The sequence below is a fragment of the Lissotriton vulgaris genome, chromosome 11, assembly GCF_964263255.1.
Source record: "Lissotriton vulgaris chromosome 11, aLisVul1.2, whole genome shotgun sequence".
Classification (NCBI taxonomy): Eukaryota; Metazoa; Chordata; class Amphibia; order Caudata; family Salamandridae; genus Lissotriton; species Lissotriton vulgaris.
The window spans coordinates 752,621,624-752,647,799 of NC_141699.1; the positions used below are offsets into that span (position 1 = coordinate 752,621,624).

General features: G+C 47.5%; 1 protein-coding gene across 1 annotated transcript in view; it reads right to left on the reverse strand.

The window, feature by feature from the left end:
• Positions 1-26,176, reverse strand: part of LOC147683454 (diacylglycerol O-acyltransferase 2-like) — a 421,011-nt gene that overhangs the window by 154,412 nt on the left and 240,423 nt on the right. The window contains exons 3-4 of the mRNA XM_086943875.1: positions 25,962-26,052; positions 12,027-12,134 (exon numbers count right to left, since the gene is read on the reverse strand). Of these exons, the coding sequence (XP_086800001.1) occupies positions 12,027-12,134; positions 25,962-26,052 (199 nt within the window). The remainder of the gene's footprint in view (positions 1-12,026; positions 12,135-25,961; positions 26,053-26,176) is intronic.

Below are 26,176 nucleotides of genomic sequence, written 5' to 3' on the forward strand. Positions count from 1 at the left end.
CATCACACAGAGCACCTTCCAGAACACCTCCAAACTTTCAAATCTTTCACTTTTGTGACTGCAGCAATGGCAGAGGATGCAGCACCAGGGCCCAGTGACACCGGGCGCAAGCGCAAGCTTAAATTTTCTGAGCAGTTGAAGCACCTAATAGACGGAGTGGTTGAAAACCACACAAAACTATTTGGTAAGGACTCCAGGAGGGTTCCAGAGGCGGAGAAACGCCAACTGTGGCTGGGGATCGGCGCCAGAGTGAACGCTGTGGGTGTGACACACAGGTCGCTCGACGAGCTAAAAAAGAGGTGGTACGACCTCCGAGGTCGTGCCAAGGAGAGGGTGGCAGAGAGGCTGGGCGAGAGCCAGACTACTGGAGGTGAAGAACCAACAGTCCCTCCCAACACCCCCATGGAGGACCGTGTGGAGGACACACTTGAGCGAGAGGCGTGTATAGGGGTCAGCACTCTGGACTCATCCCGACCCACCCAAGACAGCCAAGGTAAGTGGCATGCGACTGCGACCCTGTCCCCTAACAATGGCCATGACCCTATAGCCTCCCATAATCAAACCAAGTCATGCAATCCATGAACATTAGGATATGCCCAAAAGCATTGTGGGACATGTAGTCTGCCCACAATGTACAAAAACTCCAATGCAGCCAGACATGTCCCAAAGTACGCAATGCCACAGCCAGTCAGGGAATGTCAGCAAGCATGCATGTAGCAACTGCACGTGTGAAAGATACATGCAAATAATCTACGTCCACTTTTCCTCACAGGTGGCACTGACAACAACAGCAGCGATAGCGATAGGCTGCTCATAGATGAGGCACCAGAGGATGCAGAGGAGGTGCCAACAGCCACACATCCAGCACCATCAGGCGCTGCACCAACCCCTGCTGCTAGAGCACCACCATCTGCGCTGGCTCCATCAGGCGCTGCACCAATCCCTGCTGCTAGAGCACCACCATCTGCACCAGCACCATCAGGCGCTGCACCTATCCCTGCTGCTAGAGCACCACCATCTGCGCCGGCTCCATCAGGCGCTGCACCAATCCCTGCTGCTAGAGCACCACCATCTGCGCCAGCACCATCAGGCGCTGCACCATTGGCAACCGCAACACCACCACCAGTGGGACCCTCAACATCTGGTGCTGCTAGAGCGGCGACAGTGCGCACACCCACTCTGGACAGCCAGCACAGCAGGCATGGCAGGGATCGCCAGCAGAGCACAGCACGCAGCGGCAGGAGGGGGATGGCTGTGCGCATGCCAGGGCTCAGCATAGAACGCCGGATGCTGCACATCCATCAATTGCAGGCACGACGCCAGGGGGCAATCCAACTCCAGCTCCACAACATTGGGCGCAATGTAGCAAATGTGTCGGACAGGATAGAGCGGATGACAACTGCCATGGAGGCTAACACTGCGGCCATCATCTCGCAGCGCAACATCGCCCGCCGCCGCCACCGCCAGGCTCTCACGTCGGTCCCTGGCTATGCAGCAGCAGATGGTGCAATGCTGCGAGGATGTGGCGCGAGTACTGGAGCAGGTCACCAGGGCCGTACTGGCACTACATCCAACTGGCCCAGCCAATGGTGGTGGGGACGACACCAGTGAGGGGACCTCCAGTGTCAGCAGCCTGTCTGCCTCACAGGTCGGTGTGCTACGCCGCAGCAGCAGGCCCACTGCGGGTTCACGTGCCGTCCCTGAGGATGAGCCAGAGGCGATTGGGTGCCGCGCGCCGGAGGCGCACTTGACTTTACTGTCCATTGGCAGGGACATGCTGATGATAGAACCATGTCCTGTGTATGATTTAGAGCAGTATGGCGCTTTACTGCTCACATGTGAAGAATTGCAAAATGTCATTATTATTGTGCCTTCAACAATATTATTTATTCTAGCATCGTACATCGGCCTCCTGTCATTATTTCCATTGGCATGCATTTGTGAATTGTTGGGTGAGGGGAGTGGGTGCACTAGAAACTGTTCATTGTGATGTGGTTGCGGCGTCTGTGTCCTTCAGCTGGATTCTCCCCGCGTGCATGACGCACATGTGCAGGTGGCCGGTCGTCCCCTTCCGACTCACTGCCAGAGATCTCTACAGGTATCCGGCGCTTGGTAGCAATGTTGTGTAGTATTGCACACACAGCCACAATGCGGCAGCACACATCAGGACTGTAGTACATGGCCCCACCAGTCTTGTGCAGTATGCGGAATCTGCTCTTCAGTAGCCCAAATATCCTCTCAATGCAATTCCTTGTGCATATGTGTGCTACATTGTAACGCCGTTGCTGTGGTGTAGCAGGGTTGAGGTATGGGGTGAGGAGGTATTCACAGAGGGCGAAGCCACTGTCACCTGAATGAGAGGAGCAGAGGGTGAGTGCCTGTGCAGCGCAGCTACTTCATCACAGTGTAACATTGTGGGCAAAGTGTACTTACCAAGTAGGTGTCCTTCACCACAGTCTCCCCTGGCCAGTCGTGTGTGGAGGCCGCAGTGCCGGAATATGAAGGAGTCATGTGTGCTCCCCGGGTACTGTGCCACTATGTCCGTGATGTATGTCTTAGCATTGCACACCATCTGGATGTTGAGGGAGTGGTAGGACTTGCGATTGCGGTACATGTACTCCGTTTCAGCTGGTGGGCAGATGTGGATGTGGGTACAGTCAATGCATCCTATCACATGTGGGAAATGCGCAACATTGTAGAATTGATGCTTGGTCTCATCCAACTCCTGTTGGCTGGTGGGAAATTTGATGTGCTGGTGTAGCTGGGTCAGCATTGCATCTAGGAAACTCCTTAGGCAGCGGGACATGGTGGGCTGGGATGTCCCCCCAGCAGCGGCAACTATCCCCTGGAAGCTCCCGGAGGCCAGAAGGTGCAGGCTGCACAATACCTGGACATGTGTGGGCACGGCATTGGTCCGCCTTGTTGGGTGCTGCATCAGGGGGTCAAGGTCCTGAATTAGCTTGATGATCATTGGCCCATTCAGGCGGTACTTTGCGTATATTTGCTCTCTGATTTGGCCCAGCAGGGTGACCCGCTGTCGGAATATCCTCTCCTGAATCCTACGTCTCCTCCGTGCTGCTCGCTGTAGCCTTCGCCGCCTGACCACCATGTAGAGTCCTGGCATTGTGAGACTCCTAATGCTGTTGCTGCATCTCCTTAAGTGCGTTTGGTCAGGCCAGCACCTGTTGCTGATTGGGAAACGGTTTTTCAAATATTTTTTTCCTGGGCTTTGATGGTTACCACCTGCTTTGGGTTGTCCTTAAATTGCGCCTCGCAAAAAGCGATTTACGGGTTTTTTGCAATTTGCGATTTTTCTTGAATAGCGATTGCGATTTCGCTATTTTTTTCGCAGAATCCGTGGTTTCTCGCAATTTCCGATTCGCTAATGGGCTACTGCCGGGATTCTGGGAATAATTTAGCGATTTCGCTATTCTGTGTTTGCGAATTCGCTTTTTTCATCAAGAATACCGATTTTGACAATTGCGCTCGCAATAGCTTTTTCGCAGCTATTGCGATCGCAATTTTGCTTCATGAATCAGGCTGAATGTTCCCAATGGACCTCCTTTATTTGCGGCGGTGTCAAAAAACAATTTCGGCGTTTTCCTATGGGCTATAAGAATAGTCCTGGGATTTTTACTGCCCGCATTGTCTCTCTTTTGGAGAGAGTCGACCCGGATGCTTGTTCGTATGAGGATGACATATATCTCACAGACGAAGAACTTTGGGAGCATCTGTGTTGAGTCAACTGAATTATTTGTACCTTTGCAAACTTGGGTTACAAATTTAACTTTGCAAAATCGCACATTGCAGAGTACACAGTGTTGTTTCTGGGCTACGAGCTCAACAATGAAGGAAAAGGTTTGGCTCCTCACTTCCTGGAGAAATGCGCACAACTGCACGCTCCGACAAGACTGAAAAAATTACAGTCTTTACTGGGCTTCTTAAATTTCGGGAGGACATACATTCCGGAATATGCCCAGCGTATCAAGCCTTTGTATGCTTTGATACAACCAACTTTTTCCAAATCATGCTGGCTGCCTGAGCATTCAGCTATTCTGCAGTCTTTGCAAGCTGATCTGCTCGCTTCTAAATTCTTACTGACTCGTGATAACCAGACCAACCTGGTGATAAGAATTATCCCTGGGACGGTGGGTTTCACGTACCTGACTTTTAATGAAGGAGACTCAGTACCTATTGCTTACAAGTCACACTTGTACACTTCCGCTGAATTGCGCTTTTCCACTGTGGAGAAAGTTTTGACGGCTGTGCAGATGGCAATTCTTAAGGAACGTGCCCTGTCACAGGGAAAGCGCATGTTGGTTGTTACTCCGTGTCCTGCCTTGGAGGCATATGCAAACACAACAGGTGATGGACCGAATGTGGATCAATGTCACACACTCATCCCAGTCCAAAGATCTGGGCCCAAATCCATCATTTTTTTGCACTCCACACCACCCTGGGTTAGACAATGGCGATATGCAAATCAGCTCTGACCCTGTGCCCCATGGGAACAGTCCAGTCCGAACTACAAAAGCCATGTCCTTCCCAGAACGGAATCAAGCATCCGAGGACCGGACCGGTGGGGATGCCCAGACGTGGGTCCCAGGCACTCCACACCACTGGAGTCAAGCTAGCCGGGCTGATGAGAGGTGTTACTTCGAAACCGGTCCGGTCCTCGGATGCTTGATTCCGTTCTGGGAAGGACATGGCTTTTGTAGTTCAGACTGGACTGTTCCCATGGGGCACAGGGTCAGAGCTGATTTGCATATCGCCATTGTCTAACCCAGGGTGGTGTGGAGTGCAAAAAAACAATGGATTTGGGCCCAGATCTTTGGACTGGGTTGAGTGTGTGACATTGATCCACATTCGGTCCATCACCTGTTGTGGTTGCATATTCCGCCCTAAGTGCGCTGGGGATGCCCAGACGTGGGTCCCAGGCACTCCACACCACTGGAGTCAAGCTAGCCGGGCTGATGAGAGGTGTTACCTCGAAACCGGTCCGGTCCTCGGATGCTTGATTCCGTTCTGGGAAGGACATGGCTTTTGTAGTTCGGACTGGACTGTTCCCATGGGGCACAGGGTCAGAGCTGATTTGCATATCGCCATTGTCTAACCCAGGGTGGTGTGGAGTGCAAAAAAACGAAGGATTTGGGCCCAGATCTTTGGACTGGGTTGAGTGTGTGACATTGATCCACATTCGGTCCATCACCTGTTGTGTTTGCATATTCTGCCTTTGAGGCAGTCACGAAAGGCAGAGTACCAAATTCCAAAGCTTTGCACCCTCAGTGGATTCAATGGGCTGCATTCTTGACGTCCCAGGATGTCACGTTTATTTTTGACGCCTCATTACGGTCGCAGGAGTACTTACAGTATGAATTTGTTCATCCGGCTCCTTTAGCAATGCGACCCTTGGAGGATTTCCATTGCATCATTTACACTGATGGTTCGGCGCAGGTTGCGCATGGCTCTAAACATGCCTACGTTTCTGCATGCACCATTGTGGTCGGTGCCATAGTGAACGATGAGTTCAAGTCCAGTGTCGTGCACACGCAGACACTAGGGGACTGCACCGCACAATTAGCAGAACTTAGTGCTCTGATGCTTGCATTGGAGTACGCTGATCCTAGTGTGACAACACTTATCGTAAGTTATTCTTACTACTGTGTCCAGTCTTACAATGAGAACTTGTTATTTTGGATTCAGAATGACTTTCGTGATTCCATGGGTAGCACAATAAAACATAAGATGATCTGGGTCCAAGTGGCTGAGCTTAAAGAGCAGTTGCCACTTGTGTTTGTGATTCATACTCTCGGCCATCAGCGTGTTGGAGTTCACGCTGTCGGTAACTCGCTTGCTGATGAAGCGGCGAAATCTGCAGTATCAAAATATTTAGTTGCAGTAGTTACACGGACCAAAAGTAAAATAGATGATGACATCTTGGCGGCTGTAGCTGCCACTGAGAAGGGAAGTAAATATCCTACAGGGTTCCCTTCGAAGTACACATACCACTTAAGTCCCGATAAGGTTCCTTATGTGAAAATTCCTGCTGTTGGGGAACGGTTGATTCCCAACTTGGATCGCAGGGCTACATTGATTACAGCGGCGCATGAAGGTGTGGCGTCTGCGCATGCGGGCGTCTCGGCCACTGTAACTCAGCTACAACAACGGTTCTGGTGGCGGGGACTATACAAACAGATGCGCGATTATGTCCTTCAATGTGACATTTGCCAGCAGATTAAGCCTTCAACTGCTGCGCGTCCGCCTCAGACACAGTTGTACATATCTAATAAACTACTGGGTTGCGTTTATTTAGATCACTGCGGTCCTTTTTCTTCTGATACTGCGTATAAGTACATCTAAGTAGCAGTTGATTCATGCACACACTTTGTGTGGGTCTGGCCCCATCGCAGCGCAGATTCACGGACTGTCATAAGAGATTTGCGTGTCTTTGTAGGGATTTTTGCCTATGGTACCTTCCATTCGGATCAGGATCCGGCTTTCGCCTCTAAGGCGTATAAGGAAGCTATGATTTTGTTGGGGGTCCAAGTCAAGTTTTCGTCTCCATACAGACCTGAGGGTAATAGTGTAGAGGAACGAATGAACCGTGACTTAAAGCAATCTTTCACAGCACGAGTTATAGGCACTGGCAGAAACTGGTTGGCCCATCTCAATGGTGTGCAGCGTGCTCTTAATAATCTCCATAGAAGGTCTCTGGGTGGGCGGACCCTGTACGAAATGCTCTTTGGTATCAAGATGTATGTCCCTGACCGCGACGGTCTAGACTGCGTGGCTCAAGCCACGGCCTTTGACGTAGATGAACATTGCAATGTTTTACAGGATCTACAAAAGACCAGAGACAGTCTTGCAAAGGAACATTTGCCCTCCACATCGGATGATGCGTTGCAGATCCCGGTAGTTGGCTGGCTACCCAAAGTTGGAGAACTGGTTCGAGAGAAGATCGATAACAAGAAAGAATTTGGTCCTTCCTATCGAGCACCGGTTCCCATTCTTGGAGTGAAGAAGGGCACAAGAACAGTCATTTTACCACCTCTTCCAGGTCGTAAGGAAAACAGGTTTATCTCTATTGACAATGTCAAGATACACAGGGTGGCCGATTCTTCATGGTATGACATCGGCGGTCTCCTGTCCTTCGATTGTGAGAAATTCTGTTTTGGCCACTACTTCTAATGCTGAGTCAGAAGTGGCCCTCGAGATGCCTGCTGTTTCCAATCCTTTATTGAATACTTTTCCCGTTAATAACATGACCTAGATTACGCCTATCCTGTTGATTTGTCGAGGCCTGATTTACAAACACGTTTGGCCACAGAATCCAGATTCTCATTTGACTCTGTTTCAGTTAATTCGAAAAAACCCTCACGTTTTGCAGTTTATGCTACATTATTTAAAAAACATTTTTTGATCCCTCCTTGGACATATATTTGGCTGGTACTTTTTTCAGTTTACCTTTTTATGTCAAATGGTTTTGTGTTTTATTTTTTCCGTCTCATCGATGGACACTATGTCGAGGAGAGAACATTCATTCGGCATCTTAATGGAACTTTGGCCCCCCTTTCCTCGTCACATTCAGCACACAGACTGAAGAGAGACTTGAATTTTGTAAACATCACTGCTTGGCCTGTTCTTGATGGGATTGTGTGGGATGCAGTTAAATTTCAAATCCATGGCCCTACTGAAGTGGTTAATGTCCCTAATGTACTCAGAGTGAACATGGGGGATGTGGTGAAACAAAACATACGTTCTGATGATTGGGATGTTCAGGCCGTAGAATCATTATTCTCTGATTTGAAATATTATGCTGCCTTTGATGCTGAAGATTTATATTTAGAATCTGCTAATTAAGGTGAATTATTGTACTTTCAACATTTTGGTAACCATTTTCTGCATAAAACGAGTTCCAGAAGGGGTACTGTAAATGGGAACATTGCCCAGCACCATTACAAGGCAGCTCCAGTACATTTTTGAAAAAGTACACTTATTTTACCGACTTTAATCAATCAAGTCCTGAGCCCTTTTATTTTAAGATGACACAAAAGTCCATGTCCAAAGTTAGACTTACCGATACCAAATTGTTGTATTCGAAGTCCTTTCTAGACAAATTAGCTGTTGAGGGCTACGAGCTATGGAAGGAAACCATTGACCTTAAATCGGTTTGGGGTTCTAAAAGTTGGCAGGAACAAGGCACTGAGGCTTTGCACCGTACATGTCTCATCCCAAATCATATGTTGTTTTTAAATTCTACCATTTTCCAGACAACATGCTTTGGATTGGCTACTTCAAAAAAATTAAATACTCCTACTATTCCTGATTTGGAAGAATATTCCGGTTGGAATAATTTCACACAGTTTTCCATTTGAGAATTATAAACATTATTGCACAATTCATCCTTTAATGTATCCAGTTTGGATCCGAAGGGTTGGCTGATGTGGCACAGAAGCTCTGATTCTTGCCAACGTCGCTTTCTGGGTTTAACTGAAGGTTTTACACAAGTCAGGCCTGATCCCCGTTTTGTTACTGATCTTTCTGTCACCACTTACTCAGTTGGCAAATTACGTCAGAATTGGCTACAACATTCTACATTAGCTGCAGTTAAATTACATCTATCCAAGTTGACTGATAATGTGGATTTAAATGATTTCATAAAGGGCCCGGCTAGTGGTAGATCTAAACGGTGGATTGATGCAGTTTGCAATGAAATCTGGAAACTTTCACAAATTGAGGCTGCTAAGCGCCTTAGAGCTATTGATCAAGCTAATTTGGAAAAGGTGCTTGCAGTTGTCGATAACAGTATTAACATGCTTTCTTCCCGCATTTACACGTTGAATAATATTGTATCCTCTGTTGTTGATATTGTACATGATGAAGTGTCTGTGTTATACCATGGTCAAAATCAATTGCGTTCTATAATGCAATTTGCGTGGACCCTGCAGACGCTTAAGGGTGGTAGAGTGCCTTGGAATTACATGAACGTGTCCTCCCTCTTTGCCCCATTTAATTTGACTGACAAACAGCGCATGCTTTCAATGTGTGACGCATCCTTTTCCATGTTACACATTGAGAGGTTGGAATCTTTACCGTTCTCTGTAGCTGAGGCCACTGCTGCAACGTAGCTTATCCACGGATTAATCACATTACCATTTGCCTTGTACAAGTTTACTAATTGTATGTGATACATTGCGATAGGGAGATATGAACCATTAGGTAGCTCATTCCTCCATGAGGCATGGTCGCTTCCATTCACTTATAGGTGCCTGAAAGACGAGAAAGAAGTATATCTTAATGGGGAAGAATGCACAGAGTCCCCTGACCATTCATTGATATGCAGGCACATCCAGTTACATGGTTCTTGTAATCAGGACCGGCCTAATTTAGCCTGTGTTTTGAAAGGCACTCCGGTTCCCGCAATCGTTCCAACTTTCACATTACTGGCGAATGGTAGTTATTTACTGTTGAATAACAAGGAATGTTGTGGGTTAATTAAAGGTATCGCTTATGTGGTAACTGTATCAGAACGTGTGGTCTGTTGCAAAAACGTTCTGTATCCTCCTATGCATGGGAATTCAGATGTTTCCATCTGGCCGCGCATCACAACCTTGAAGGCAGATTTCAATGGTATGAGTAGAATAAGAGCCCTTTTGTCTCAAAAAGAGGTGGCCCTGAGTTCAGCCCGAGAAACATTCGTCCTTCACATAGCTAACACGCGCACAGAGGTGCAGGCGCTTTTAAATACTGATTTGCCGTTACATTTCAGCGAGCTGGTTCATCAAATCTTTAATGCCTCCTCCACTTCTGGCCTTGCTCACTTTTTTAAAATAGTTAGCAGTGGTCTCGTGCCTTCATTCGAGAAAATATTTGGAGTCATCCCTGCCTTCTTTCATTCTATATTTTCAAGTCTGTTTGGTGGCTTCCCTGTTTTGCTAGCATTGGCTGCAGGCGTTCTGGTGATATTTTGTTTTATTAAACATGGATGCCCATCCTGCGTTAGAAGCCGCAGAGCCCCTCCTGCCACTGTTTCGCAACCGGATGCTTGATTACTATGGCACCCTGCCGCTTGCGACTTTAAGCACGGCATTTGGATTATCGTTTCGGTTTTCCTATTTCACATGTGTCCAGCCTGTGTTTCATTGCCTGAGCTGCGATTTCGACTGGGCCCTTGATTTGTGTCTCTGCATGACGGTGTCTCCTGACATCGATTTTAATCATCTGATGAGCCCCGTAGTTGCTCACGAGTTGGTTTGTTCTGGCGAAAGGATTATGGCCTTGGCAGCGATGCATGGACTAATGGGTCATTGGGACATACTCGCAGCAGCGCATGAGTTCTTGGCACAGAGCTTTCTTGAGAACCCACCGAGTTGTCCTCTGATGATGCTAGAGGATCCAGTGCTGGAGGAGCACGTATGTTCTTTCCCACTACTTAATTGGATGGCTGAACTGTTTTCGGATGATGACAGTGATTTCATGTTGGAGGCTGTAACTGCATATTTTGCATATTCAGTCCTATCCTGAGAAGCCTTCGAGACTTTTGCTATTAGCACGTTCCTGATTGCATTTTTTTGGGGGGGGGTGCTTATTGCTTACAAACAATTCTTTTTCTACACCCCAGGCCTATTGACTTGTACGAAAGTTGGCCTTGTGTTGAAAAGTTTAGACCTTTTTATTTGGCCGCTGTAAGGCCATCATATCTGCTTTTGAAAATTAGCTTAGCTCGTTATTATTGAACTCTGCTTTCATGTTATGCCCCTGTTCTGGTCTTACCTTTTCTTAATTTTTGACCGTGCTCGGATCATTGGGGGGGTGTCATATAGCTATTTCGTTTCTATATACTGTGTTAAGTTAGCATGAGCTTATTAAATGTTTAAACGCCATTTTTCCTTTTGCTTCATTTTGCACACAACACATAATTGTTATTTTATCTTTCAAACCAGAAGAGCTTCGTGATTTACTTGAGAAATAATATGTTATTGCTCTGATATCAGCTTTGCTTGGTACACTGTCTGCACAGTGAGTGCTGAAGTCTCCAAGGATAACTCGACACAGGGTTGTTGTGAGGTCTGATCTTCGCACCTCCCTAGACATAACACACATGCTGCTGCCAAAATCTGGCTCTAAGCGGGTTTTATATTGCTTTGCTGAAAACACACGTAACACACTTGATGGTGCTTCGCATGCAGAGAGCTGGTGGAATATGTTGTGATCCTCTGCCACTGAGATTTTGAGGTATGGGCCCGCCCTGCTAAAACCCAAATGAGACCTTCATAGATATAAATATACTATGCTAAATAGGGAGGGTGAGAATTAGGTGTTGTTAATTCCTATTCATTTCAGCATCTTAGTATGCTGTCACCATTCGCCTTTTATGGACTAGTAACTATGCTGATAACTTTGTTGCTTATAATATGTTTGCTTGTATTATATAAGATACTGCGTTTGAGAACCCTGCATTAGTAAATAAATATTTCAAATATGCACGTGTCCTCATTTACTCCACGTTCTGGTTTGAAATGATTATATAGCGAAAGAGTGTTCATGTGTTCCACGATACCTGAGGTAATCTAAGTTCATGTTCTGGTTTGTCTAAACATTGGGAGTTTGTTATGACCAATGAGACACTGTAGCTAGCTCGGTAAGGGGATTTGGGGTACTGAGGTGAGTTTTGGGCCATCCTAATTCACTGAGGTTCCAGGTCTCTATGCACAGTTCTGTAGGAGAATGGAATTCCCGCTACAAGGCATCCTATGCACATTCGAAACTAAATTCGTTTCTAGAACCTTGAAATTAGAGGAAAGTAATATGTTTCAAAAGGAATGTGATTACTGATTTGCATAGGAGGGACTATATATCGGAAGATACATTTTATTATTTGCACTAGATATACCTTGCCGCACAAACAGGTTGCTATAAGCCATTATCATAATAATATTGTAAATCCACCCCCACATTTTTTTTGCATGCATATCAAAAGAAGGGTTGCAAATAAAGGTGCAGTAAATCTCATCACTAGATAGTACCTCTCTCAGGTGTTTTCCAATCTGTGATCCACCACAAGCAGTACACAACCGGAAGCGACCAAAGAGGCGTGAACAAGAGGCAGGTCATCAGCAAAACACAGGATGGTGCTTTAGATACAAAAATACTGTTTTAAGCAGAGTGGTTATCACATAAGCAACAGTTGTACTATAATTTAATTTTAAAAGGTGTGGTTTTTATATTTTCTAATTGTGGACAAATAGCACAGTTCTTAGTAAAACATCAACATTGTTTTCATCCTTTTCAAAACTGAAATTGATGAGATTTCTTTTTCAGCAGAAAGTATTTTCACAACATACAATCTTGACCTTTCCTGTCTAAAATTACTAATTAGTTATGTAATCCTCACTTTAGAATTACCCCCAGGCATCAGACTGGATCCAGAAAAATAGCAGAGGTGTCAATACAAAAGCTACTAGGTGAAGGTGTCTCTTTAACAATGTTCATTATCAAGGACTTCCACCAAGTGGACTCTAACTGGTTTGCCAGTAGTTCATCAAATAGCCCTAAGCCAAACCTGGTGATTTAAAAATCAAAGATATGCAATCCCGATTTAAAGATCATGAAATATTTCAAACACAATAGTATTATATGCCATTCATATTAGGGCCTACTTATTAGGAGTGAGATACTTTCTTCCCCGTTTCTATAAGGAACCCGATACAAAGGACTGCAAGTTGACAGGGGGTGAGGAAATTGACTCATACAATCTAAATCAGCAGAGGATAAGAGTATGACAGGGTCAGAAAAGAAAAGCATTGGGTAAAAAGAGAAGGTGGCGGCTGGACCTGTGGAGCCAGGGGAGATCAATCAGGAGGCTGAACTTCTGGGTCATGGGTTGGTGTGAGACCAATGGAATAGGAAGGGCGGGATGGCCATTTCCAGGTAGCTTCAGTAGAGATAGCAGAACAGAAGTTGCCTCGCAATTTCCTTGGTGGCAAAACTCTCTGTAGCTATTAGGTTGGCATTTTCCCCTACATGTCTGTTGTCTCTTTCCTTTCTCCTGGTTTCCCGTCTCTCTTTAGGACATAGCTGCGTAGAAGATTTGTTCCTTTTTGGTGACACCTGTTTACTCCTCTGTGGCATTCTGCACATCTATGACTGTTGGTGCTCCCGAGTCTGGGGACAGTTCCTTGAACTGTCTGGGGGGGTCATCAATTGCTCTTTCAATGGATCATCAGGTAAGATGACAAGAGGGTTCACAGATATTTTGTTACTATGATCATACTAAATGAACAGTCATTAATATTTGTCAAGTGTTACTTTTCAAACAGCTCACATAAGACGAGAAACCTGCACCCAACATGAGTCATCGGAGGAGTGACTGCATATTTGATGATAATTTTGCTAAGACTGGACCAGGGAGGCAATATCCAGTCTCTCTCTCTCTCTCTCTCCCCTTCTCTCTCTCTCTCTCTCTCTCTCTCTCTCTCTCTCTCTCTCTCTCTCTCTCTCTCTCTCTCTCTCTCTCTCTCTCTCTCTCTCTCTCTCTCTCTCTCTCTCTCACAGACTGACACACACACATATACTGATTGGAGATTAGCGGATTATCATTTGTAATATTTGCCACAATTTTGCCACAAGTGTTTGCTTCGTGACATTGTCCTAAAATAACATAAACAATCGTTTTTATAACATTTTGCTGACACACTAATAGAGCAATAGAGTTTAATCCACTAAGAACCTACTGCGTGACAGTCCATCTGGTCCAAACAATCAAACTACTGAAAGTGCTCAAACTGCCTTTGAATATTACCTTCCTTTTACTTTGTTAAATGTATCTGGAATGCTGCTACTACCCCCAGGTCAGGTTTAAAGTTCCTGTGGCCAGGCCCTGTGTCTAACCAACCCCGCAGGCAGCGAACCGCAGGCTGTGCATGGCCGTTTGACACACGCATCTTGGGCTTGGCCACAGGTCCTGACTTGCAGCGAACCAAACGCTGTACATGGCCTTTGGAAGTGCATGGCGTGGGATTAGCAGCAAAGCATGTCTTGCAGACAGGTCCTGCTTTCAAGTCCAGCGCAGGCAGCCAACTCCAAGCTGCACACAGCCTTTGGCCGTGCACAGCGGAATGTTGACCACAGGGCCTGTCCTGTAGCCAAGCCCTGTGGACAACTCCCCAGCAGGCTTCTAACCTCCCCCCAAGCGTAGCCTTTGGCATGTGCAGCGTAAGGTTGGCCTTCGACACCCCATCCACCGGTACAAAATATATCGACTAAGAGGAGGGGTAAATGCAGCCCCATCCCTGACCCTAAATTGACCCAGGGACCCGGGACCCCATCCCATGGACCACTTCTAAAAAAAGGGGAAATAGACCATGTGGCCTCCCTCCCCAAGCCTTAAAAGGCACCAGGGACCGTAACCCCAGGGGCCAAAATAAATTTAACAGGTGAAGAGGGTGTGCATCTCCCCTCCCCAAGCCATATTAGACCTCGGGACCTTATACCCCAGAGCTGAGTAATTATTAAAGGGGTCATTTTTAAAGTTCCTTCCCCTGGGAAAAGATTTTGATTGACCAACACAGTAGCGGGATGGAATCAGCCCAAATATTAGTCGACTGTTCCGCCCGCCAAATTAGGATGCGACTGCACTGTGGGTGATCAGAAACATACATTTTTTATTTTCAGCTTGTGCAGAAGCCGGAAAAGGAACTCAGCACAAGCTGCAAAAGAAAAATGTATGTTTTCAGACATCCATGAATCTTGTGCCAGGCACCATGTGGAGTTTGCCACACGGCGCATAGATCTTTGCCCCCAGGGCTCATAGCGGAGACCAGGGGTGGGGTACGGTGGCCTTGATAGGGGCCCCCCACAGTCCGTTTCTGACAGCCTTTCTATGGCGGTCAGACTGCCATATAAAGACTGTCGGAAACATGCATCATAATCCCCTCACACGGTGCCTGAGCAGTCACCGCATCCATTTTGGGGATTACGATCTGCCCGTCGGAAGCAGAGCAGAATTCCCCCACGGGTTTCCCTTCAACCACCAGTATTGTAATATGGCAGTCAGACGAAAACCTCTGATGTCAGCCGGAAAGCCATTTGACAGCATATCATAATAAGGCCCATTGTGTTTACTCCCATTTTGCGAGCTATTAAAAAATGTTCCCACCGAATGGGAACAAGCACAAGTTTCCCTGCCCACACCGGTGCGAGCAGGCAAACTACTTGTTAGAAATGGGGGTCTCTAGTTGGCAGAGGTAGGTACATTTGTCCAAACAGGGACCCTTGCTGCTAGTCAGGGTAAGGGGAATACACACTTTAGATAACCCCTGCTCCCCCCCTTGGTAGCTTGGCACAAGCAGACAGTCCTAGGAAGGGTCTCACCTCTGTCCGGGTCTTGGGGGACTCCCAAGCCAGAATGGTGTTGATCTTAGGTTGTAGGGGCGCCACCTGGCCGCTTCCTACCTGGTGCCAAAAACACCACAGAACTCTTCCCTATCTGGTACTTACTGGCCTTGATAGTGAGGCCTGCCTTCTGCAGAGCCCTCAACACTTCACAGAGGTGTTGCAAGTGTTCCTCCCAGCTGGAGCTGAACACAACAATGGCATCCAGGTAAGCAGCGCTGAATTCCTCCAGCCCGGACAATACCTGGTTGACCACTCTCTGGAACGTGCCAGGGGCGTTCTTCAACCCAAAGGGCATGACACAGAACTGGTAGTGCCCCTCTGGTTTTGAAAACGCAGACCTCTCTCTTGCCCCATCAGTCAAGGCAATCTGCCAGTGCCCAGATGTTAGATCAAATGTGCTAAGGTACCAGGCAGCTCCAAGCCCATGAACAAGCTCATTAGATCTGGGGATGGGGTGCACGTCAGTCCTGGTGACGGCATTGAGCCCACAGTAGTCCACGCAGAACCAGAGTTCAGGAGTGGCACCGGGTGCAGCAGCTTTTGGAACCAAGACCACTGGGCTAGCCCAGGGCTGCTGGAGGGCTTAATCACCCCTAACGCCAACATTTTGGAAACCTCTTCCTTAATGCTGGCACTGACCCAGTCAGTTACCCTGTAAATGTTATGCTCCACAGTTAAACTATCCCCAGTGTCCATATCATGGACGCACCAATTGGTGACTCGTGGAGTCAAGGATAACAGGAAGGCGAACTGTACCCAGCACCTGGCAACAGTCCCTCTGCTGCTCTGGGGTCAGAGTGGGAGAGAGGCTCACTCCATCCACTGACCCATCATGTTCCTTGGCTGACAGGAGGTCAGGAAGAGGCTCGCTCTCCTCCTCCATTCCATCGTCTGTAGACAGGAGCATTGTAACTTCAGAACTCTCAAAGTTAGGTTTGAGGCAGTTCACGTGCAGGACCCTCAAAGGGTTTCTAGGAGTCTGCCAGTTAACCAGGTAGGTTATATCGCTCTTGCACTCCATCACCTCGAATGGACCAGTCCACCTGTCTTGGGGCACACAAGGCTCCACTGGTGCCATAACCCACACTTTTTGGCCAGGTTGAAACTCAACCAGAGTGGTATTCTGGTCATACCATTGTTTCATCTCCTCCTGGCTGGCTTCCAGGTTCACCTGAGCGAGTTTCCTGAAGCGTTGAGTCTGGTTTCTGACAACCAGCATGTAGCTAAACACATCTTATGGGGTTTTAGCAGGAGTTTTCTCCCAGCCCTCCTTCACCAGACTCAGAGGTCTTTTCACAGGGTGCCCATACAGCAATTCAAAGGGAATGAACCCTAAGGATTTCTGAGGGACCTCCCTATAGGCAAACAACAGGCATAGTAAAAAGACGTCCCACTTGTGTCTCATGGGTTCTGCAAGACCCTTTCTCATGCCTTTCAGGGTGGGTTCAGTTGATTCTCTCAACCAACCCCATCCCTTTGGGATGGTAAGGAGTGGTGAATTTGTACATTACACTACATTTCTCCTACAGTGACTTCATATACCTGGAAATGAAGTTTGTACCACGGTCAGACCCTACCTCTCTGGGGAACCCCACATGGGTAAAAATCCCTATAAATGTATGGCTCACCACAGGAGCCATAATTGTCCTGAGAGGGACAGCTTCCAGGTACCGGGTGGCATGGTACACCAAGACCAAAATAAACTTGTTGCCTAAGGCTGTCTTTGGTTCCAGGGACCCCATAATGTTGATGCCCACCCGCTCGAAAGGGGTGCTCACCACAGGAAAGGGTTGAAGGGGAGCCTTACTCTTCCCTCCTGTCTTGCCACTAGCCTGGCAAGTCAGACAAGACCTACAGTGTGTGCCAATGTTCCTCTGCATTTGGGGCCAGTAGAAGTGGGTGACAAGCCTCTGATAGGTCTTGTCGCACCTCAAATGTCCTTCCAAAGGAAAGTCACGAGCCAGACCCAGTAGGAATGTCCTGTAGCACGCTGAGACCACCAGCACTCGGGCTGCCCCGGGCTCAGCAACCTTAGGCTCACTGTAAAGGAGTCCTTTCTCCCAATAAATCAAATGTGATCTGACCACCTGCTGCCTGGTCTGCAGCCTGCTGCCGCATACCAACAAGAGTAGGGCATTCCATCTGTCCCTTGCAGAAATCCTCCCTGGAGGGACCCCCTTCCTGCTGCCAATTTGCATATGGCCATGTCTGAACTGGGGTGGCAGAGTGGTCTAAAGAACGGTGATGGATTAAACCCAGATCTGTTGACTGGGTGTGAGTGTTTGATTGGTTCAGTTGCTCCGTCCATCACCACCCCCTTTTGTACTGCTTTGTTCGCCATAAGTTGGCAGGGTATGCTCAGACATGAGTCCCTTGCTCACTTTGCCACTGGATTCAAGCAAGCCTGGCTGAAGACGGCTGTAATGCCAGAAACCGGTCCTAGGAAGCGTGTTTCCGGTCCAGGGAAGGCATGGCAGTTCGAGCTGGACTGTTCCCATGAGGCACAGGGTCAGGCTGATTTGCATATGGCCATGTCTGAACTGGGGTGGCAGAGTGGGCTAAAGAACGGTGATGGATTAAACCCAGATCTGTTGACTGGGTGTGAGTGTTTGATTGGTTTAGATGCTCCGTCCATCACCACCCCCTTTTGTACCGCTTTGTACGCTATAAGTTGGCAGGGTATGCTCAGACTTGAGTCCCTTGCTCACTTTGCCACTGGAGTCAAGCAAGCCTGGCTGAAGATGGCTGTAATGCCAGAAACCGGTCTAGGAAGCTTGTTTCCGGTCCAGGGAAGGCATGGCTTGGCAGTTCGGGCTGGACTGTCCCCATGAGGCACAGGGTCAGACTGATTTGCATATGGCCATGTCTGAACTGGGGTGGCAGAGTGGGCTGAAGAACGGTGATGGATTAAACCCAGATCTGTTGACTGGGTGTGAGTGTTTGATTGGTTCAGATGCTCTGTCCATCACCATCCCCTTTTGTACCGCTTTGTTAGCCATAAGTTGGCAGGGTATGCTCAGACGTGAGTCCCTTGCTCACTTTGCCACTGGATTCAAGCAAGCCTGGCTGAAGACGGCTGTAATGCCAGAAACCGGTCCTACGAAGCTTGTTTCCGGTCCAGGGAAGGCATGGCTTGGCAGTTCGGGCTGGACTGTTCCCATGAGGCACAGTGTCAGACTGATTTGCATATGGCCATGTCTGCACTGGGGTGGCAGAGTGGGCTAAAGAACAGTGATGGATTAAACCCAGATCTGTTGACTGGGTGTGAGTGTATGATTGGTTCAGATGCTCCGCCCATCACTACCCCCTTTTGTACCGCTTTGTTCACCATAAGTTGGCAGGGTATGCTCAGACTTGAGTCCCTTGCTCAATTTGCCTCTGCATTCAAGCAATCCTGGCTGAAGACAGCTGTAATGCCAGAAACCGGTCCTAGGAAGCTTGTTTCCGGTCCAGGGAAGGCATGGCTTGGCAGTTAGGGCTGAACTGTTCCCATGAGGCACAGGGTCAGACTGATTTGCATATGGCCATGTCTGAACTGGGGTGGCAGAGTGGGCTAAAGAACGGTGATGGATTAAACCCAGATCTGTTGACTTAGTGTGAGTGTTTGATTGGTTCAGATGCTCCGTCCATCACCACCCCTTTTTGTTCCGCTTTGTTCGCCATACGTTGGCAGGGTATGCTCAGACGTGAGTCCCTTGCTCACTTTGCCACTGGATTCAAGCAAGCCTGGCTGAAGACAGCTGTAATGCCATAAACCGGTCCTAGGAAGCTTGTTTCTGGTCCAGGGAAGGCATGGCTTGGCAGCTCGGGCTGGACTGTTCCCATGAGGCACAGGGTCAGACTGATTTGCATATGGCCATGTCTGAACTGGGGTGGCAGAGTGGGCTAAAGAACGGTGATGGATTAAACCCAGATCTGTTGACTGGGTGTGAGTGTTTTATTGGTTCAGATGCTCCGTCCATCACCACCCCCTTTTGTATCACTTTGAATGGGTCAGCTCAGGCAGGTCTCCAAGTTTGGCCACTTGTTCCCCTGTAGGTTCCAGGGCATCTCCCTCAGGTTCTGCCTCCTCCTGGACCGTGGGAACTTTGGGGGCTGGTTTCCCACGTCCTCTGCCCTTCCTCTTTCTAGCAGGCAGCTGGCCTCTCTTTCAGGCTCCAGGTTCTCTTGATCACCCTTACTGGCTGCCACTGACCGAGTGGTCACACTCACAGCAAGGGCAATATTTCTCCTCAGTTTCTCCAGCTCTTCTCCTTGGTAAAGGTTCTTCTTGATTCCAGAAGTAGTCTAAAGTCTGGGGTTTTGGGTCTGATACTTTTACTCCACATTGTCTTTGTTCTCTTTGTGCAAGGGCTACGGGCCCAGATAAAAAACAGTTCTGGGGGCACTCAGCTGGCCTCTCTTTCAGGCTCCAGGTTCTCTTGATCACCCTTACTGGCTGCCATTGACCGAGTGGTCACACAGGCCCACTCAGGCAGTCCCAACATCTTTAAATGAGCCTGGCGCTCCACCTCCTTCCACGGTGATCTCTCCAGGTCATTGCCAAGCAGACAGTCAACAGGCATGGACGGACTTACAACAACCTTCAAGGAACTTGAGACCCCCCCCCCCCACTCAAAGGGAACCTGCACCACCTTACACAGGTGCTCAGAGTTGTCTGCAGCAACTACAGGGTGAAGTACATTGGGGATGACCTACTATACAGACACCCATTGACACCTGACAGATGTCACACTGACTCTTGTGTCTCTCAGAGCCTCCAACCTCCCATTGATGGTCACCCACTGCAGGTACTTTCTAGTGTTATCCGACAGGCTGGATTCCTGGACCATCTCTCTGTCTCCTAACCAGGCTAGGGTCATCACAGCTGACTCATCTCCCTCACTAGGAACCCACTCCTCCCCCAGCACTACACTAACTAACCCTGGTGACGGTGCACCAGTGGGTGCTGGTGGTGCTTTGAGGCACTTGGGATCCTTCGCAATGTGGCCCTCCTGACCACATTGATAACACCTGCCGGCACCCTGGTTGTCTTGCCTTCCCTTATGGGGTAATGGCTTCTTAGAACTGGTGGGCTGGGGACCCTGGGAACTGTTTTGGGGCCCTTTAGAAAACTCCTTTTGGTTACCCTTGTCCCCCCCCATTGTTCTGCTGGGGACCCTGCCCACCTTTGGCTGGGTTTCCCACAATCCCCTTGTGGACCCTGGTGCTAGTCCAGAGGTCCATCTCCTTAGCAAGATCCCTGGGATCAGTGAGCGTACTATCCAATAGATGCTCGCGCAGCTCTGGAACACACAGACTACTCAAGTGCTCCCAACCAATCAAGTTGTTCAACCTCTGGTAATCAGTTACTTTGCTGCCCTTTATCCAACCATTCAGTGCACGGTTACACATATTCACACATTCAACACAAGTATGAGATTCAAACTTTTTAAAGGTCCTAAACCTTTCCCTGTGCTGCTCAGGTGTGAGCCCATACCTGAGGCATAAAGCCTCCTTCATCTTGGGATAGGTCAGTGTACCCGCCTTCTCCAGGGGTGTCAGGGTGTCTCTCCCCGTGGCCTCAAAGTGTTTTCACAGGCCCGCCCCCCAATGCTTCTCAGGGACCTCATGCATACGCAATGCAACTTCATATGCTGCAAACCAAGCATACACATCCTCCCTCTTCTGGAAATTCTGTACCACATCCTTGGGTATGTAAACCTTTTAACCTTGCACAGGCTGTGCGCTGCCACCATTTGTACTGGACTCTACCTGCTTAGCTTTAATGTCCAGTTCCCACATGGTTAACTCATGGGCAAAGAGCAACTTTTTCTCTTCTAAAGCAATAGCATTCTTACTCTCCTCTGCCTTTAGTCTCAGGACCTCTAACTCATGATCTCTGGCCCTGCATCTTTCCTCCATGTCTTATGGTGCCTAATTTCTAGAAGAATGACTTCTGCCAGCCCTAGAAGCTGCTCTCCCAACAAGCAAATCTTGTGATATGAAACCATTCTCTGGTGTACCCCCTCCACTTCTGCATTATCTGTCTCCCCAGCTTTTCTGGTTTCCCACCAGGCGCCTAAGGCCTTCTGTAGCTCCTCTTTTCTAAAGTGGCTTTTTATGGGACAACCAAAGTTTTTGCAGAATTGCCTGAGTTGCTCTCCCTTGGAACTGCTTAACAATTCAAAGTCAAACTACAAATCTGCAACCTCACGTGCTGCTTTACTATTCTGAGGCATGAGTGGGTAAATCAAAGGTCAAATCAAAAAAAGAACCAAAATAAAACACAGTATGTGGTTGCGTAGAGGTCTGCACTAAACTAATGATGTACACTAATCACTGTGGGTCAAGTACAAATACAAGTTCAAATCCTCACCGCTGATCACCAATGTTAGAAATGGGGGTCTCTTGTTAGCAGTGGTAGGTACCCTTGTCCAAATAGGGACCCTTGCTTCTAGTCAGAGTAAGGGGGATACACACTTTAGATAACCCCTGCTAAGCCCCTAGGTAGCTTGGCACGAGCAGACAGGCTTATCCCAAAGGCAATGTGTACAGTATTTGTACTCAGAACACACAGTAATACAGTGATAACGCCACAAATGGACACCACACCAGTTTAGAAAAATAAAGTATCTTTATCTAAGCTTAACAAGACGAAAATGCCAAAAATCCAACATACAAGTAATAAAAAAAATGACTTTCAAAAGGTTTTAGCAACTGAGCCCAAAGAAAACTATGAATGCGTGATTTCTTGCAAAGTACCTGCTTTTGCGACAAAATTCACCAAGCCAAACAGCCGCAGTGATGGGAAGCGTCGAAAAACAAAGAGATATGTTGATTCCTGAGACCTTCGTGGATACAATGCGACAGTTCCGCTGGGCACAGGGGAGCGGTGTGTGGGTGCGGTCTGTAGGGGGAAGCGATGCTTCGATTCTGAGACAACTCCAATCCGCGGGTGATGCGTCGGGGAAAACTTGCCACACAGGGACAATGCGTGGAAATCTGGGATGCGGCGGCGAACTATGCGGCGGCGACAAGCGGCGCTGCGTCGATTTCTTTAGCTGCGATCCCTTGATGTGTCGATTCTAGCAGCGGGGACAGGCGCGGCATCGGATTCAGCAGCAGCACAGCAATGCGTGGAGATTCTTCTCGCACCATTGCGTTGCATCAGAAAACTGTTGCAAGAAGAGTGATGCATCAATTTTCTTGTTGTGTTGCTTTCCATCTCCCAGCAGCAAAAACAACCTCCAGAGGCCCCAAACAGTCACAGGCACTCCTGGCAGGTCAGAACCCCCAGCTAGGAAGATCTGGGGAGCTGGGGGTGAAGTCTTTGTGTTCCTAAAACTTCGAAACAGGAGGCAAGCTCTACTCAAGCCCTTGGAGACTTTCCTCAAGCAGGGGACACAGCACACAGCAAAGTCCTTATCCTTTCCTAGGCAGAAACAGCAAATGAAGGCCAACCCCAGACTCACAGCAAGGGCAATATTTCTCCTCAGTTTCTCCAGCTCTTCTCCTTGGTAAAGGTTCTTCTTGATTCCAGAAGTAGTCTAAAGTCTGGGGTTTTGGGTCTGACACTTTTACTCCACATTGTCTTTGTTCTCTTTGTGCAAGGGCTACGGGCCCAGATAAAAACCAGTTCTGGGGGCACTTTGCCAGTGCACAACAACATCCTTTGTTAGTGTGGGTTATGGTCCCAAACACACCACAGGGGGGCGGAGCCAGCATTGTGGAAGGCAGGTACAGGGGCTACTCCTACTACCACTTCAAATGCAGATCAGGCCTATTCAACCTAGCGCTAACTCGTCCAGACTCCTGGAGCCACTGCACTTCCCCAGCCCCTGTCACTCCAAAGCCAAATAGTCAATCCACAAACAGGCAGAGACACACAGGACGATTGAACAAGAAAATAGCCACTTTCTTAAAGTTGTATTTTCAAACTCAGAATGTAAAGATCACCTTTCTTAAAAGATGAATCTTTAGATTCTGAATTCAGGCATACTAAACTTTAAATTCCTATCTAGTCCCAATGGTAACTCCCATGCTTTCCTATGGAGACAGATAGCCTTACAATAGTGAAAAACGAAATTGGCAGTATTTCACTATCAGGACATGCCACACACATCAGGGCATGTTCTACCTTTTACATACACTGCACCCTGCCCACAGGGGTAACTTGGACCTACCTTAGGGGGGGGAATGACATGTAAGATAAGGGAAGGTTAGAGCCTGGCAAGTGGGTGCACTTGCCAAGTCGATACGGCAGTTAACAACTGCGCACAGACACAGCAGTGGCAAGTCTGAGTTACCGTTTCAGGACTGCTCATGCGGGAGGCACAATCAGTGCTGCAGGCCCACTAGTACTATTTGATTTACCAGCCCTGGCACACTCAGTGCACTCTACTAAGGACTGACTAGTAAACCAAATATGGCAATCAGGGAGAACCAATTATAATAACAAGTTACACAGGGAGCACTTGCACTTTGACACTGATCAGCAGGGGCGAAGTGCCCAAGGCATCTAAGCCAGCAAAAATGAAATCCAGCACAGCTTAAAAAATACAGGAAGTAGAGGCAAAACAAAGTCAGGGGAAATCAAGCCAAGGATGCCAAGTCTAACACTACTATGTCCCGGGAATGGACTTCCTGGGACACAGTGTGTGAGCCGGTCACAGGCGATGGAGGACCCGGGGCCATTAAAGGCTCAGGGAAGGGGATTGTGTGGCCCCTCTCCCTTTTTCAAAAAGTGATTGCCCTGGCAGATGGGGTCCCCAAGGCCTTTTAAAGGGGGTCACTGGCTCCTTAAAAAATATATTGGGCCCAGGGAGATGGGCTCCCTGGTGCCGAATACAGCTCTGGGAGGGGGGCTGTGTGAACCCTCCTCATATTTATTGGGCCAAAAATGGCTCGGAGGGGGTTGTGCCATCCTGCCCTGAATTAAACAATGCAGCCCCAGGCTGTCATTTTTTATTTTTTTGCCCTGACCCCTCGGGACTCCCATGGGATTGTTGCAAAAATATCGAATTGTTTTTACATTTTGGCTTTTGGAGGGGTTCTTCTGTGTCCCCCCCCCATGAGGCCTAAGGGGAAAGGTTTACCTACCCTGCCCCCTTATATGTTTTTGTTTTTTTCAGTTCAGTATAGGGGACTAAGTACCTGAGTCCTGTAATTGCGGTCACCAACCTTTTATTCAAGTGCTGGCAGTCAATCAGAAAGCTCGCTCCTGCAGGAGTCTGACTCCCACTGGAGCGAGAGAAACAATCTCCCTGGGCTAATCAGAACACTAAATTTTTTTAATTGGATTTGAGGGACTTTCGCGAGAGTCCCTCATACCTAACCCTCCAAATATACAAATATTTTTTAACCTTAAATTCTCAAAAACTACTGAACTGATTTACATCGAATCACAAAAGACGCAATTTGTGGACTAAGATCTAGCATCCTGCCAAATGTTGTGTAATTCTGTTACGCAGTTTTTGCGGTAGCGCTTCATAAAGAAGTCTGGAAATACATGGGGTTTTGTGTTTTGGGGCCCATTTTTTCCAGCCCCCGCTTGACAAATCACCTCGAAACTTTCAAGTGCACAAACTAGTCAAAAAGTAGCCCTTTTTTGGGAAATTTTCATGGAGATTTGTTAATCAGGGCCAAAGTTATTAGCAACACAAAAGAAGCATTCCCTATTGAACTGCTGACCTAACTACCTACCCAGTGGCGACCACCACTGGGAAATACATGTATACCATTGGGTAATACATAAGTAACAAGACACTTGGAAGATTTGAACACATGTTTTTTTTTTAATACAAGTCCGGGGAAAAACATTTGCCCAGCGCTACTTGCCCTCTAGGGTGAGTATATTTTCAACAACAAAAGATTCCAAAACTGAGTGGAGAAGACAAGATATATTTAACCATAAACTGTATCACTGACAACAAAATTTATTATAGCAAGATAGTTCATCATCATTTATTTAAAATAATCAAAAGAATCAGACATCAAATATTTGACAATTTCATAAACGTTTTCCAAATTAGTGATATTTCAACATAAAGATCACTATGACATCCACAGAAAAATCCCATCTGGTCATAGACTTCCAGTCTTCTCAGCCAACATGTTTTTTCTGCACCTCAGGCAATCTTACCAATACTATTTGTGCTGAGGGAACTCACCTCCTGCGTGCATAAATCAAATGTCTTCTGCAGTATTCTTCAATATCTAACAATGATTCATCTTAGATAAGGATTTGTTCTAAATTCATTTAATTAGAGATGTGTTTGGCTAGCGCTGGTCTGAGAATCAGTATTTCGGCTTGATCTTCACAGACAGAGGTCATTAGCCTGCTTTTCTGACCTGTGCAAGCCAAGGGCATGTCTGATTAAATGGATCTGGAACAAATTCGAAGGTTTCCATACAGGAACTTTGATTGTAAAATAACAGTCACTAAACGAAAGGAACAAGACAATCAATGTTCAGCAAAAAAAAAGGCGCCAAAAAATAAAAAGGAATATATGTTAGAGATATTTATAGACATATTGCTAGACGTCTGATAATAAAATAATTCAATTGGACAGTAGATCACTTACCTAAAAAAAGAAATGTAAGAGCCCAATGCAGCGCGCTCAGCAGCTTCAGCTGCTCGTTCCACATGCCCCATTCTTCCTCTACTTTGGATCCCTGTTTTTAGAAAAAAGAATATACAAAACCATTTTAAAAAGGAAAGTATGACAAACTATGCAGTACCCACCATGCTGCTGTGGCCTCAACAATAGGACAGTGTACAATTATTGACCACTTTTGA